The sequence below is a fragment of the Crocodylus porosus genome, unplaced genomic scaffold (assembly GCF_001723895.1).
Source record: "Crocodylus porosus isolate Cpor-Errol unplaced genomic scaffold, CroPor_comp1, whole genome shotgun sequence".
In the NCBI taxonomy this organism is placed as follows: domain Eukaryota; kingdom Metazoa; phylum Chordata; order Crocodylia; family Crocodylidae; genus Crocodylus; species Crocodylus porosus.
In genome coordinates, this window is record NW_017728947.1 from 4,508,918 (window position 1) to 4,523,911 (window position 14,994).

The 14,994-nt window shown below is 43.6% G+C and overlaps 1 protein-coding gene across 1 annotated transcript in view; it reads left to right on the forward strand.

The window, feature by feature from the left end:
* The window catches only part of TNNT3 (troponin T3, fast skeletal type), a 45,138-nt gene extending 33,680 nt beyond the window's left edge, over positions 1-11,458 (forward strand). The window contains exons 12-17 of the mRNA XM_019551635.1: positions 1,223-1,300; positions 1,599-1,712; positions 2,107-2,216; positions 4,246-4,336; positions 7,998-8,038; positions 11,047-11,458. Coding sequence (XP_019407180.1) covers positions 1,223-1,300; positions 1,599-1,712; positions 2,107-2,216; positions 4,246-4,336; positions 7,998-8,038; positions 11,047-11,095 — 483 coding nt within the window. The 3' untranslated portion in view covers positions 11,096-11,458. The remainder of the gene's footprint in view (positions 1-1,222; positions 1,301-1,598; positions 1,713-2,106; positions 2,217-4,245; positions 4,337-7,997; positions 8,039-11,046) is intronic.
* Positions 11,459-14,994: the final 3,536 nt, after the last annotated feature.

Here is a 14,994-nt window from a genome sequence, read left to right on the forward strand (position 1 = left end):
GAAGAGAGGTAGGCAGAGGAAAGGGGTCCTTCAGAGAGGCCACATCCTAGTCCCAGGATGACCAGCATGTATTTTGTGCTGGTGCAGACTGACATGTGATGAGTCAAATAACAGAACATCTGGTGGGGGTGTGCTTACTATTGGCAGTGCAGCTTAGTGTAGAGTAGCCTCTCATTTCTGAAGAGATGAAATCAAACATGGGTTATATCCTAAAAGTAAATGAACATGATGGATTGTTTTTGGTGTTTTCTCCTTAGAGATGTGTTTATTTTACACTACATACAGGTCAGTACAGTTCATTCCCACAGGCACTTACTGCTCTGCTATGTCCGGGGTGAGGTTGTTGCAGAACAAGACTGAAGTGTATGGGTAAAGTTATGTGGTGGTTCAGAAGTGGAGTAGCAAGAGTTTTGGCTGGCTAGGGATGAGGCAAGAGGGCAAAGGTACTTTGGACTTGGAAATAGGAAAGTGTGGAGTTAAGCAGGTCAGGACTACAGTCACTCAACATAATTGTGTGAAGCTCGTAGCTAGGATGGTTGGGTTTGTTCTAGGACTAAGTGAGATGCACTGACATTGTGTGTAAGTCTTGGACAGTGCCATGAGAACTATTATCACTGGCTAGTCCCTGTATAACATCTGGTTCTAAGGAGGAATGTCGCTTCCTCACTTGTGAGAGTTCTGTAAAATATATTCCCTTACACACAAGAATTAGCAGCAGGAATAACATTTTAAGTCCAAAAATGGACTCAAACCTACATAAGGGTAATTCTCCTCCAGTCTTCGAGATGGTCAAAGCTGCACAATGTGGTCATTCCTGTTCCCAGCTAGTATGGAGCAAACCCAGTTTGGTTTTCAATGCTGTTTTAAAACTGATTCGGTCTAATGCACTTGAAAGACAATGGACAAGGAACAGATTTTTTTCAAAAAAGATTTGGAAACAATGTGCCAAACTAGGACATCCTCTGTAGGTCCTGATTCACTTGCCCAGATTCTAGTTTGAAAGAAGCCTGTCTGGCACTGCATAGAGGACAGACAGGTTCCTCCTCTTGGCTGGCTGAATTTTGGAGCCAGAGAATTAACCTGAGGTTTTCCAGCTACCTGTTTTGGTAAGGCAATAAGGAAAGCCCAGTATCCAGCTTTGTCAATTTAGGTACTTAACATATGTTTTGGAGACAAAGAAAGGCCACCCTGATGACTCTGTGCCTCTCCTTTTTTTGGGCAGGAAAAGCGCAGAACTGAAAGAGCAGACCAACAAAGAATCCGGGCTGAAAAGGAGAAGGAACGTCAGGCCAGGCTTGCTGTAAGAATCTCTATTTTACTTTGCTGCCTAGTGATAATGTGCTTGGGCTCGGGTTTTGTTTGGGAACCATAAAAGGAGACAGAAAGAGGGTACAGGTGCTGTCTGCCTGAGAAACAGCAACAAAGAAACATCTGCACTCCTGATTACATTCAGATGGACTGGGCAGAGGTTGGGATGGAAGCCGTGCTTGGTTCCCAGCACCATGAATTTGCTGTAGGGATTTCTGATGATAGTGGGTTGTCTGTGAGCATGCCTAGAGTCCTTGCAGTAATCTGCTTTGCCATGTTTCACTCCATAGGAGGAGAAGGCAAGAAGGGAGGAAGAGGATGCAAAGAGAAGGGTTGAGGATGACATGAAGAAAAAGAAGGCTCTGACCTCTATGGGCGCCACATACAGCAGCTATTTGGCTAAGGTAAAATGCCTGAATTAGCTGATGAAATAAAGAGGCTCTGAACACACTTTTTTGGAGGTTTAGCATGGCTTGCATTCCCTTTTTCTCTTGAACCTCTCAAATTCTCTGTCAAACATGAGGAACATACTAATTTCATTCTAGTAGTTGCTAGGAATCACATAGATTTTTAGGAAAACTTCAGTAACTCCTGTGCTTCCTTCAAGTTTCACCCCCTCTATATTGTTGGTAAGAATTTCTCTTCTTATGGAGTAAGTTGTGTTAGGAATGATCCAAAGTGTAATGACTTAGTGTGTCTTAAGGGAAGGCTCAATGTGAGTCAACAACACTTACTTAATTTATCTTGAATTTCTGCTAGGCAGCATCCACTGATGTTCTGGAAATGTTACTCCTCTAGGCTGACCAGAAGAGAGGGAAGAAGCAGACTGCTAGGGAAACAAAGAAGAAAGTCCTGGCAGAGAGACGTAAACCCCTCAACATTGACCACCTTAATGAAGACAAGCTCAGGTAACATGTTATCTCTGTTTGCTGCAAATAGACTGGAGATATTCTCAAGGCCACATGGGGAAGGCAGAGCTACCAGATCTGAATGCTATCCCATAGCAATGTCTTCTTGTGATCTTCCTTCTATGTTGAAGGAACTAGCTTTTGGGGAGGTTCTGGAGCCCTTATGAAGGCAATGCTGAATTCAGCCCTTGTTTGTGCAAGGGAACATTTTTGTGTGAAAAAGGGATTTTATATGTTATTGCCCATGGTATGATGGACATCCAGCCATGGTCACTGCAGGGTCACACTGCTTTCTCTCTGCTGCTATTCAGGATGGGGTTTCCATCTCGTCAAAACTTGTAAGGTAACTACATCATGCAAACTCTCCTTCCCCTCCTTAACCCACCCCAATTTAAGAGCAGTTGGACTTAACCACACAGCTTTAGCTTCAGATGCATTTAGAGCATTGTACAGTAGTTCCTCCATGGGGTATCAGTTCTATGAGGGAATATTGGTACAACATCAACACACACTGAAGTAACTTGGGAAGTATTAGGTTTGGGGCCTCCAACCATGGATAGCCTTGTTGATCACAGGTGCTCAACCTCCAGCCCATGGGCCAAATCCAGACCATGGAGCCATAGCACCCAACCCTTGGGCCTCCCCACCGACTGGGAAATTTGGTGGTGGGGGAGTAGTGGCAAGTAATACTGCCACCCCTTTCCACTGCCCTGCAAGGCTGGATTTGGGCCAGGCTATGCCCTCTTCCTTCTGCATGGCTGAATTGGGGCTGAGCCACTCCCTGATCCCCTTGCATGGCCACACTGGGCCTCTCCTTGCTGCCCACACACCAGATTGGCCCACCAGCTGGATCCAGCCCATAGATGGACTGAACACTGTCTATGTTCATCCACAGGCATCATTCCTGTACATGGTTCTCAGAATCCTAAAGTCAAACCTGGTCATAACAGTCCAAGATATTTTTAAAAGTAGGAGTTAGAAAGAAAGTGGGATGTGGGAGTAAATGTGTACACTGGGTTGGGTGAGTAAATGTTGCTTTTGAATTGCCATCCAGCAAAGGGCTCTAGCAACTCAGTTTCAGATGAGAGCAAAATAGTGGCAGATGGCCCAGGCCCAGAAGCAGAAATAGGTGCTCCTGCTTGCATAGTATTTAGTGTAGTGATATCATATTGCAGAGATTAAATGAATCTTCATAATACCCTGTGCCACATCTTTGCCTTGGTGCTTGCTTTTAAAGTCTTGGAGGGGAAGGATGAAGAGGGACAAAAGGTAATGAAGGTATTTTGTCAAGGAATAGGAAACATTCTAGTAGAAAAAAAAATCAGGAATATGTTGTTTGTTTAGGAAAAGAAACAAACCATAACTTGAGGTAATTCCAGGCAGGAAGAAATGTCCTCTACTAGAATCGAAAATATTAGATATAGGTATGAACTGCTATGATATAGATGCCAGGGGCAAGGATTTCTGTGGGTGATATCTTTTATTGGACCAACTGTCTAGCTGGGAGGGATGTAGATAAACTGTTAGATATAGATGTAAACCTTCTCAGAATTGGGTGTTTTTGATTAAGTATTTTGGCACAGACTGGCCTAACTATTATTATTCTGCACTCTAGATGATGGAATTTGGGCATAATTTAAGGGTCATTCCCAGTCACTGGCCCAAGCCCTGGAACTGGTGACATACACTATGTTATTTCTTCATCTTGGTTATTTGGAATCCTCTTCTTTAATTTCCTCTAATTTTCCTGGGTTCTTTAATGAAGGCCAAAGAGCCAAGAAATAAACCAAACTGATGCAAGGGGTTTAATGTCTAACAGATGAAAGGTATGAGATTAGAAGGTTAGCATGCATAAATCTGTGAAAAAATATAATCTGATCTTGAAAATAGTGAGTCACCTGCAGATAGGGAGAATTTTGGAAGAAGATGTATGTACTGCATTAAAAAAATCTTGAGAGTAGTGACAGAAGAACCACAAGAAATGTGTAACACATATTTCTCCTGTCTTTCCTCCTCATAAAAACCATAGGGAGAAGGCCAAAGAACTGTGGGATTGGTTATACCAGCTGGAAACTGAAAAATATGATTTTGGAGAAGAGATTAAGAGCAAAAAGTATGAGGTGGGTTCATAAGCGAGTCTCTGTCAGGGCACTAGATATCACTTGATCTGCTATGCAGGAAGCTATGAAATTTCCACAGGAGATCATAAGAGAGGGTTAGAAGGGACTGCATGAGATCTAGCCCAGTCCCTTGCTCTCAAGGCAAGATCATCTCTAACTAAACCATCCCAGCCAAGTGTTTGTCCAACCTGCTCTTGATGTGGTGTGAGTATGTTGTTCATCTACTTCCCCACATAGCTTTTGGAATATTTGCCTAGAAAGGCACCTGGAATTGGACTTCCTATAACTGTGTATGCATGACCTTCAAATGGCTAATTTTAGAAGACTGAATTTATGACTTTAATCGGGAATTTAATAGATCAGAATCCATGCTCCATAGACAATTATGATGCTGTCCCCATGCAATAAGAAATTAGCTATGATCTACTTGGGTGTCATAAAAAAAATCTCAGTTAATTTTTTTTGCTTGTCTCCATCATAAAGTAACTTTCTTAAGTGCATGTTCCATTTCATACTTAAATGTTGTTAGTTTTATTTTCATCGCAGAATTAAAACCAAGAAAGTGGGATGGGAATGGCTCCCTGTGGACTGAACTTTTAGGAGGCCCTTGATGAAATTTGTGGCTCTATATGTGAACATCTGCTGAAAGGTCACATGGTATAAAAATGCTGACGTGTTCTTTCACGTTATGGAGTATGTTTGCACTCAACTGCTTTAAACTTCAGTAACTGACATCCCACTGGGATCCTTATTCATGACTGTTTCTGTCTTTCTCTTTACTTCTTTTCAAATTTTTGTTAAAAACATCTGGACTAAGAATAACTAGCACCAACATAATGATCTCAATCTCTCTAGATTGCAACACTCCGTTGCAGGGTAGAGGCGCTGTCCAAGTTGTAAGTACAAAGAGTTCGCCAACATAGCAGCAGCAGCAGAGGCTGTTGAAATGCATGAGCCTCATGCATGGTGAGACCCCAAGTGCTTCTGCACTCAGGTGGACAGCAAGCTGGCGCTCAGTTTCATGTAGCAGAGGGAAGAGAAGACTGAGTCTTGTGTGTCTCCCTTTACTTCATTTTTCTTCCACCTTCCATTCTTTGAAATGGGGTATAAAGCAAGTAATTGGTACAAAATCACAGTGGTGCTTAACACCTGCTGTTGCACAATTTATGGGTGCTCAGATGGAAAGCATTTGCTTGGCTGATGTTGCATTCTATTTAAACCAATGGAACAGCACTACAAGCAGGGTGATTCTGGGTCAAAATGTATTCTGGGTCAAAGAATAAAGTTGCCAAGAAATGTAACCATACCGTGTACAAACAGTCTCTGAAGGCAGCTCTGCTTCAGAGCCAGAAGAGCAAAACATTGCAGAGTCTGGAAAGGCTCCTTACCTTGTGCAGCACATGTTTGTGCACAGCTTTAAGATGCTGTCTGGGTGCAGGCTAAATAGGCCTTTAAAGAAATAAAGGCCTGGGAAAAATGTTTAGATTCCATGGTGATAAACACTATATAAGAAGACAAAAAGAATGAGCAAAGGTGAGCTAGAAGGGGGCTTAACAATATAGAAAGCAAGAAGAGAGATGCAAAAAGTATAATAAAGGAAGAGAGTGAGAAAAGGAAAGGAAATGCATGGAAAGAAGGTTGGGGAGAGTGAAAAGGAAGGCAATAAAGTGTAAGGGGAAGAGGGATGAAGAGAAAGTAGCTGAGAAGAAAGCAGGAAAAAAAATAAGATAAAGTAAAAAAGAAAGCAAGGGGAAGAAAAATGAAGAGAATGAGACATACAGGGTGAGATGGTGAGGGGGGCTGGTGTTCAGCACTGCTCTCTGTTGCTCACTGATGCTGGGCAGGAGACGGCATGCCATGCCTGCTGTTACAGTATTAGCAGTAAAGGTAAGTCACAAGCTCTTGGGTCAGTTGTAAGAGCAAGTCTGAATTTCTACCATAAATTGGAGTAAATGATTCGAACCCATGTGACAGACTTTTAAACTTCCATGAGTAAGTACAAAATGCAGTGGATCTTGCCTCCTCTGTGTTGTCCTGTTGCTTCTAATGTTACAGTCTCTTTTTTCTGTTTGCTGTGGGAAAACTTGGTCCAGGAAGTCCAAGAAGGTGAAACAACCTGATATGTGACTTTTGTTTTTCTGTGCACTGTGATTTTTGAATGCCAGGCAACCTTTGCTTGGCCATTGGTGTTTTGGATTGTGAGTTTGCTCAGATCATGGCATCCAGAGGCAATGGAGAAGTTTGAGTCATGAAGAGTAATAGGGGGCATGGCTGGTTAATTTTTCACCTCTAGAGGCTTAAGTTATGTCCTGATGGACTTACAAATGGAAACAAACACATCAAAAGTGGCCTGTACAGGCTCCTCCTACCTCTTAGTGGATATACATTCACAGTGCAAAGTACACTACATGAAATGAGAGAGAGCTGCCATATTGGAATGGTGAGGCTGATGCTACAGGTGAGGATGGAGGTGCTGAATCAGGCAAAAGTGCACAGCAGCTATACATTGGTTCTGTCAGGTGCTACAAGCATTGGTCTACTTGATGTTTTTTCAAGCATCAAGTTCCAGCCTAACACCTCAGCCTGGCCAAGAGATGACAAGCCATCATATCCAGGTTCATTATGAACTCCCACTGGGGTAACACCACAGATTGCTACTATTGCAAGGGATCCTGAAAAGTCCTTGTCTCAGCCACACAAGCCTTCATTTTCTTGGTTGAAAAAATTCCCCACTCACATCTTCTCTGTCTTCTTTGGGAATCTCTCTCTGTTTGAGTGCCAGGAGAGGAGTTGACATTGAACATTCTCCCTTCTCCTGTTCCATAACCAATGCTGCTCCTTTAATTAATCTTCAAAGGTACTAAAAGAACATGTCACCCACCATTCTGACTCTTTATGGCCTGATCCAAAGTCTTTTGAAGCCCTTTGACTCTAAATTTCAACAGGTGCATAAGCACCCATTGATTTCAGTTTCTTGTTTCCAAATTGCAGTGATCTTTTGATGTGATTTTTATGGGTGGTGGCAGGGAAAACCTACATCCCTACAATATAGAAAGCCTCGGAGCTTTTTGTTGCTGAGCATACTCATTAATTTTTCTCCAGTTCTGGAGTTTTTCTGTGTCCCCTGGTCAAACCCACCTTCCACTTCAGTGTTGCTAACTGCCTGGAAAATTTATACCTGGGATGATGGGTTGCAGTGGAAATCAGGTGAAGGACAGCACATGCTGTTGTGTAAAGCACAACTGCCAGGGTCTCCTGAGCTTTCCCAATGACCAGTTTGCAACTCATGCTCTAGTTCACCTACCTTCACCTACATGAAGTTTGAGTGTACATGAGTCTACGATAAATTGGCTCTCTTGTACATAGTTATATGCAAACTGTTTTAACAAAGGTATTGTTTGTCCCAGTATTTGTCCCATAGTGGGATTCCTGTCTGTAACATCCTCTTAAGTCCTGACATTGGCTTGTAAATTTACTGCCAGTTAGCAACATCTGTGTGGTTTCTCAAGAGAGAGGTTTTTCCTTGGAAAGAAAGATGGTACCTTCACCACAGGCATTTGTCTCCAGCTCTCCAGCCAGGTAAAAACACTTCCCTTTCCATGGGAAAGCAGATCACTCAGCAGAACCCTTTAAAAATGTTAGTCATGTGTGTTATTTGCAGATCACCACCCTCAGGAACCGGATTGATCAGGCTCAGAAGCAGTAAGTACCCATATCCCTTTCCCAGCCCACGGTTTGGGATATCCACTCAGCGTTCTATTTATCACTTCAGCCTTCACACAGACATTTTCTGCTTGGAAGGGATTGAAGCGAGAGTTGGAAGGGTAACTTCCAACCCTCCTCACCCTTAGAAAATGGTAGTGAAGCTGAAGTGTAAACGAATCACCCCCCCCTTCCAACAATCTTGGCAAAAATGCTGTCTCTTGAAGCCATGGCTGTTTATGCTGGCTGACCTGTTCTGAAGACAGTATTGGAAGTTACCCCTGCTTACACAGGATTCTGAGTGACTGCTAAGATTGTAAGGAAGGAGGCATAACAAGACTAACATTCATGGTTACGACTGCCATGTAGTGGTTATCTGTCAGTGACAGAGTTCTTTTCATTGGTCACATACCTCTCACTTTCCTTTTCCGCCTTACCCGTGTTTAATTTCATTTCTTTCCTGCTTGCAAGTCCCATGTCTTAATTGTTGCATGTTTTCATTTGGAGACCTCACTTCATGAGAGACAAGGAGAGGCCTAGGGTGTAGAGAAAGGGGAGAGGGAAGTAAAAGGCAAAGGGGACAAATTATGGAGAAGGTGCAGGAGGGGCTTTCTGAATGCTGAGGTGTGCTCTTTGCATTGTCTCTGTGCCACTTCAGCAAAATCACACCATGCATAAAGAGCTCTGACCATGCAAATGATTCAAAGCTGTTGTTACCAAAGACCCAATGCTTTCTTCCTGTTCTGACATAAATGCTGGGCATGACTACATGGGATGCTTACTGTGCAGTAGCCTAATAACACTGCACAGTAGTGTGCCGGTCAAAAACCGTGTTAATACTCTACTGTGTAGTGTTATCAGGCAACTGCACAGTAAGCATCACAAAAAACCGTGTGCCAGTGCTACTACACAGTAACTGTAGTTACTGCACAGTTAGTTAGTATTTCATTAAGCAAGCACTAAACTAAATGTACAGTAACTACTGTGCATTAATGAATATGTAGACACACCCACTTAGATCTAGCACTGTAGGTGCAGTTCTGTGTAGATGTCAAGCAAAGGGCTCGATCCTGAAAAACATGCTTTTCAGGGGTTTGGGCTTATAAGAGGACCCTGTAATTCTGTTAATGGGAAGTAACAGGTTCATCAAGATGCTATTTGGTTTCCTGAATGCTATGTTTTCTAGCATCACCACCACAAGACCTATAATATGACAAAATGTTGCCATGTTAAGGTAGCCCCCTACTGGTCAAAGGCATGTTACTTTTCTCAGAAACATCTTTTTTTCCCCCTTTTTTCCCCGCCCAAAGGAGACTCTTCTGGGCATGATAGAAGGTTGTTTTGCAAAGGGTTGGTTGGGGAACCCAGATCTCTGGGTATTCTGGCACGTTTCAGAAGCAGTGCATGATATTCCAGAGCATCTCTCATCCACATGTTCCCTCATCTTTTTACAGGACATTAAATCCCTGCAGGTACAACGTAAAGATAAGATAAAGATGCATCTTATAGACTAACATGTAGACTAACTCTGATTCACTTAGTCTATAAAGTACATCTCTACTCCACCCCCTACTTAGAGGTAGTAGTAACTTTATAGAGTTTTGTGAAACAAGAAGTGGCTTTAATATGGGGAACTGATAATTGGCTATAAAGCCACTCTAGTAATTTTGATCCAGCGTTTATTCCCAGAGTAAACGCACACTACCCCCTTGTCTCTCATGTGAAAGGTCAGTTTTTGTAATAAGCTGGTTTCTATTCTAAACTTGTTGACAGGTAACGTATTCACTGTATGTGTATATGAGTCATTATGGCAGCCCTTTCCATATGTAAGGCTACTATAACTGAACAATCCTCTCTGATTTGGGGACCATGTAATCAATGTACATGTATCCTCCTGTTGCTGCCTTTTAACCCCTTTCTTACTCCCTGGAGAAGCATGTGTTCTAAACTCAGCTTCTTTGGAAACATCCGTTCCAACCACAGAACATATGGTATGTATTTGCTGGATGCCTCTGCTCTTCTGTCCAGCACCAAATTGCTTAGCAGCTTGCAAGTGGCTTGGTTCAAGTAGCCTTATAGTGCGTGGGGTTAGGGGTGTGCACTGCACCAAGAACTCATTGCACATGGAGCCCGTTGTTACTACAGTACAGAGCCTAACCAAACTAATTTTCTCACCTGGAACACACCTCAGACAAGGTGTGTGTCAGCTTCATAACAGGAAGGTAAGTGGTTTGCATGCTGGAGGGCTCTCTGCATGCAGGAAGAGATTACCCAGTACTTCTTTGCTGAGAATGCTTTGAAAGCATTGGCTTGAGGACCACAAGGGAACTGCTTCCACACACAATCCCAGAAAGACTGGGTTTCTAGTACAGTGAGGGTCCTGAAGGATCGCTTGCATGATTCTGGGACAGTGACCCTCACAAACCATGTCTTTTGTGTTTTATGACTGCTTACGTTTCCCATGGAACATTCAGGCTCCCTTACCTTGGCAAAGCAATTCTTTTATTCAGCTTCAGTTGTATTGTTCTGACCATCTCACATGGGGGACAGTTTCTCAAGCTCAATTTTCAGGTGACCAGTGCTTCTGGTCACTGTACTAGGGCGATCCTGTGTAAGGAAATCCTATTTCTCTCCAGAGAGGACCCTGAATGCAAAATCCAGATCTGACTATCCCTGGATTTGGAGAATTTTCAGATCTTGGATTGGATCTGAATTCTCTACCTTGGAGGCATCTCTGTTAGTTTCAAGGCTCCCCTGCTCTCTGGTAAGGGGAAAAACTCCTTAGTCATCTAGATGTGCATATCTTGGCCACTCTCTGAGAGGCTCAAGTGAAATCTCTTCTCACATTGACAGTCTGTTTCCTTAGAATGTTTTTACCTTTGCTTTGGAGCAGGTTTAATTTATGGGGCATCTAGTCACCCTGTTGTCATGGAGCAGGCAACTGAAAAGACAGATGGACTGTGCTGCAGCAGTCACACTGACACATTTTCTTTCTTTCCATATTACAGCAGCAAGAAGGCAGGAGCCAAGGGCAAAGTCGGAGGGCGCTGGAAGTAAAGAAACAGAGAGTGACCGCAGACAGGAGCATCTCCGGTGGCGTGGCTAAACACCGCTGGCCTCCCCTTAGCCCTTTTCACAAACCAGTTCTGTTCTTATGCCAGAGCAACACAAAGATTGCAACACCAGCCTGGATTGCCTACTGCTTTGTTTTTCAGGACTCCAGCAGCTTCCCGAACCTAGGGGAAGGTCACTGGGGAGCTGAGATGATTCCCTCCTGGCATCTTTACAACCTGCTGCGTGTTTTCTTTATTTTCCTGATACCAGCTCTATGCCTCCCAGTAGATTGCTGTGTACAAATCTCTGGATTTTGTAAATAAAGTGTGACCGATACCTACTTAAATTATATATGCTATGGCTGCAGTTTGGCTCTTGTATTCCATTGCAGTGGACAAGCTTCCCATTTTCTTGTGCGGGAGGGATACCCCAAACTTACTGGATCACATCCTCGGCTGATGTCAGTTGACATATCTCTTTGGCAGAGAATATGGCTTATTACTATTAGCTTAGTACCACAGTCAAGTATTACAGCCCCATTTTATAGGTACTATACAGACAATGACAGATACAATCTGTTTTGAAGTGTTCACAATCAGTATAGGAAATCAGAATGTCTAAGTTGGATGAACTAGGCAACGAAGGTGGGAGAAAACTATAAAATTGGGAGCACAAAACAAAACTATTAAAAAAAAGTATTCTGTAAAGTATTTTTTTTGAAAGGTATAAATATACTATAGTGTAAATAATGTCAAGTGTAGTTAATTCAAATACATGTCAAAGCAATTATAACCCAAGATTAAGTCTGAAATCTAATATGAAATTCTGACAACTTGGGGTGAGTTTATTGCCCATGCCATCCATCCAGGGAAATAAATGGGAAAGTCATAAATAAAAGAGCAAAAGAGTTAGGATTTTACTGGCCATTTTATTTTCTTGGTGAGCATTTTGTTCGTTTTCTGCAGAGAAAGTCCTAGCCAACCCTTATTCTAAGGCATATTTTTAAATATCTTTATCTCAGAACAGAAAATATTAATTTAATGTATAGGATCAGAAACGGTTACTTTTTTACCTTACATTTTCACCAACAAATGAGGCAGATGGTCAAATTACATCTTTCCAAGAAGAAATTAGGCTAACAGGGCCCTTTCTCCCCACTTTTTGCTGCAATAAGAGCCAGGAAACCCTTTGACTTTTGGAAGAACACCTAGAATGACAGAAAAATAGAGACAGAAAAATCCTGGTAAATTGTTTAATCCAGCAGTCACCAACCTTTTCAGGTTGTGGGCCAGAATGACGATGCTCAGGTCAGGGGCAAGAGGGTGGGTGCTATGACCTGGCTACTGCCACTTCTCTCTAGAGTGGCATGATAAGAGCTCCAGCAGAGCCACTGCTTCTCCCCATGGCACACAGGGAAAGTGACTGTAGTTGAAGCCCCACATCTGTGGGATGGATGACCCCTGGTGGAATCTATTTCTGGGTCCCAAGCAGAATTGTTCCCTGCACTACACCATTTAGGGTTTGTGAGCTTTAGTTGTAAACATCCCAAGCAATGAGTTTCCACCAAATCCTAAGGGAAAGTATTTTATAATCTGTGAAATCAGAACTATACAAATGGGAGCCCACCAACTGCAGGCAAGCCGTGAGTGATTAAATTGAGGGTTGTGGGGCTTGCTGGTGCAGCTCTAGAACCCAAGGGGTGAATGCTGCTGCCGCTTGTTTCCTCACCCAACCCAACCCAACCCCTTTCTGGTTTCTGAATTTGGGGTCTTTGATCACCACTGGTGACAAAAATTTGACAGCAGGAAAAAGGGGCAGGGGTAGGAGGGAGGGAAAGAGAGGGGGCAACAAGCAGTGGTAGAGTTTACCCCACGTTTCAGAGCCAGGCCAACACAGCAGTTCTGGCAGTCGTGCTGACAGGCTACCAACCTGTTGTTGGTGTGTTGTCCAGCCCAGGAAAAAGTTTGCAGTCTGGAGCTAGTTCATAAGGCCAAATGGTCTGAACAGCCCTGTACCAGATGTTACCACTGGGGAGGGAGATGCAGTTTGGCAACTTTGCCTGAATTTTTGAGTTCTTAATTGTTGTCCCATAACTCTTTACTATGTTCCCTTGTTTTGCATTTGGTAATTCTTCCTTCCTGGTGTTCTTACCTTTGAGATACCTAAAGACATTTACCATTGTCCTTTTGGCTGTCTCTTAACCAAGCCCCGTATATTTAACTCCTTACAATCCTGATCCAATTCTCATGACATAAAAAAAGAGGCTTAAATCAGAGCAGTCCCTTAATCTCTCTTGTCAAGTGATTCTCTTCCTTTGGATGATTATTATTGCCACAGCTATAGCTGTTTGCATTTTTCCAAGGTGAATTTTGTGTTATTTTCTGCCCATGTTTCTTTTCCCTTTAGGCTCCCCATATTATTTATTTGCCCTCATTTGTGCTCGTGCCTTTTCCAACTTTAATACCTGTTATATTTTTCTAACACACTGTTTAAACAAGACTGGAGGTAAGGACTCATGGTTAGGTACCTTCCCTCAACTTGGTGCTTTTGCCATTGCCTGTTGCTTCAGGTTTTTCTACAGTTTCAGTTCACATTACGTTAATCTTATTTGAATAACTTTTTCAACAAAGCTTTCATTCAATGCTCTATCCAGTGCTTTATCAAACTCCTAGTACATATGACATCTGCATTTACCTCCCCTACTAATCTAAGATAGGTACGCAGGTCTCCAACTGTTCCTTAGCTCAGGGGTCAGCAATCTGTTGCTTGTGGGCTGGATCCAGGCTTGGAGTTGCTGGAACCAGCCCACAGATTTGTGGGGAATTTTGCACGTTTCTTATTGCAGACTAGTGGTAGACAGTTTCCTTTATGTCATGGCCGGGTGGCAGGGAGAAGTGGGGGTGACTAGGTCTCAGCGCCAGCCTGTGTTGGACCCGAGTTGGGTCAGTCTGGCCCATAGCTGCACGAAGTTTGCCACCTGCTGTCTGATGCAAACGAACAGCAAGGCTGTGGTGAAAGAGAAGAGCCGGGTGACATTTGAAAGGACAAGGCTGGGGCATGACTTTGCATGTGTGGGGAAACAAGCCAGCCTGTTTCCCTCTCTTGCTTGAGGTGGCAGGACTCCAGCACCAGTACAGGTGGCCTTGTTGAGCCTCTGCAAGCATGCGGCCATTGCCTTTGGAGGAATCAACGGCCGCTCTCGCCAACATACTGGGTGCCTTGTGTCTTCCCCGTGTGGTGCCAGGCTTTGTGACCTTAGTGCCCCTCAAGTGGCCTTTGCTACTGAACCCCTGGATACATGAGATGGGGGGGGGGCTCAAAGACTGGACCCCAGGGGCTAAAGAGGCCCCAGCAGTGTTCACCCCCCCACTGGCTCTTGGGAAAGGGGTAGGGTCCTGAATGGGTGTGTGGCTTGGCTCAGCAAGCATCGCCCCAGCACCCGTGCCATCCCCAGCCCCGTACAAGGAGCTGGCTGCAGTCAGCATTGTCAGGTTTTAAATATGAAGTTATGCAGGGTATAAATTACACCTTTACTCTTGCAAAAAAAAAAAAAAAATTGGGCTGCCCATCACGATGCCCTAATAACATTGGAGGCTGCCCAGGGTTATGATTTACACATCTCTTATGGGGGGTGGCTCAGCCCCCTGAACTCCCCCACACCTCGAACCCTGAAATGATCGAAGGGGATGCTCAAAATGATCACATTTCCCACTGCAAAAATATGCGAAGGAGTGTGCAAAAAACGCCTTTGCTCATGGTAACTGGGCAGTGAGTGGGTGAGGATGGGATCATCACAGATGAAGCATTTCTTTATTTGAGGCGAGCAATCACGGAAAAGTGCTGGTGGCCAACCCAAAAGTCAGCCAGCCAGCCCCCCCGAGAGCGGGTTTTGCTGAGGCTGC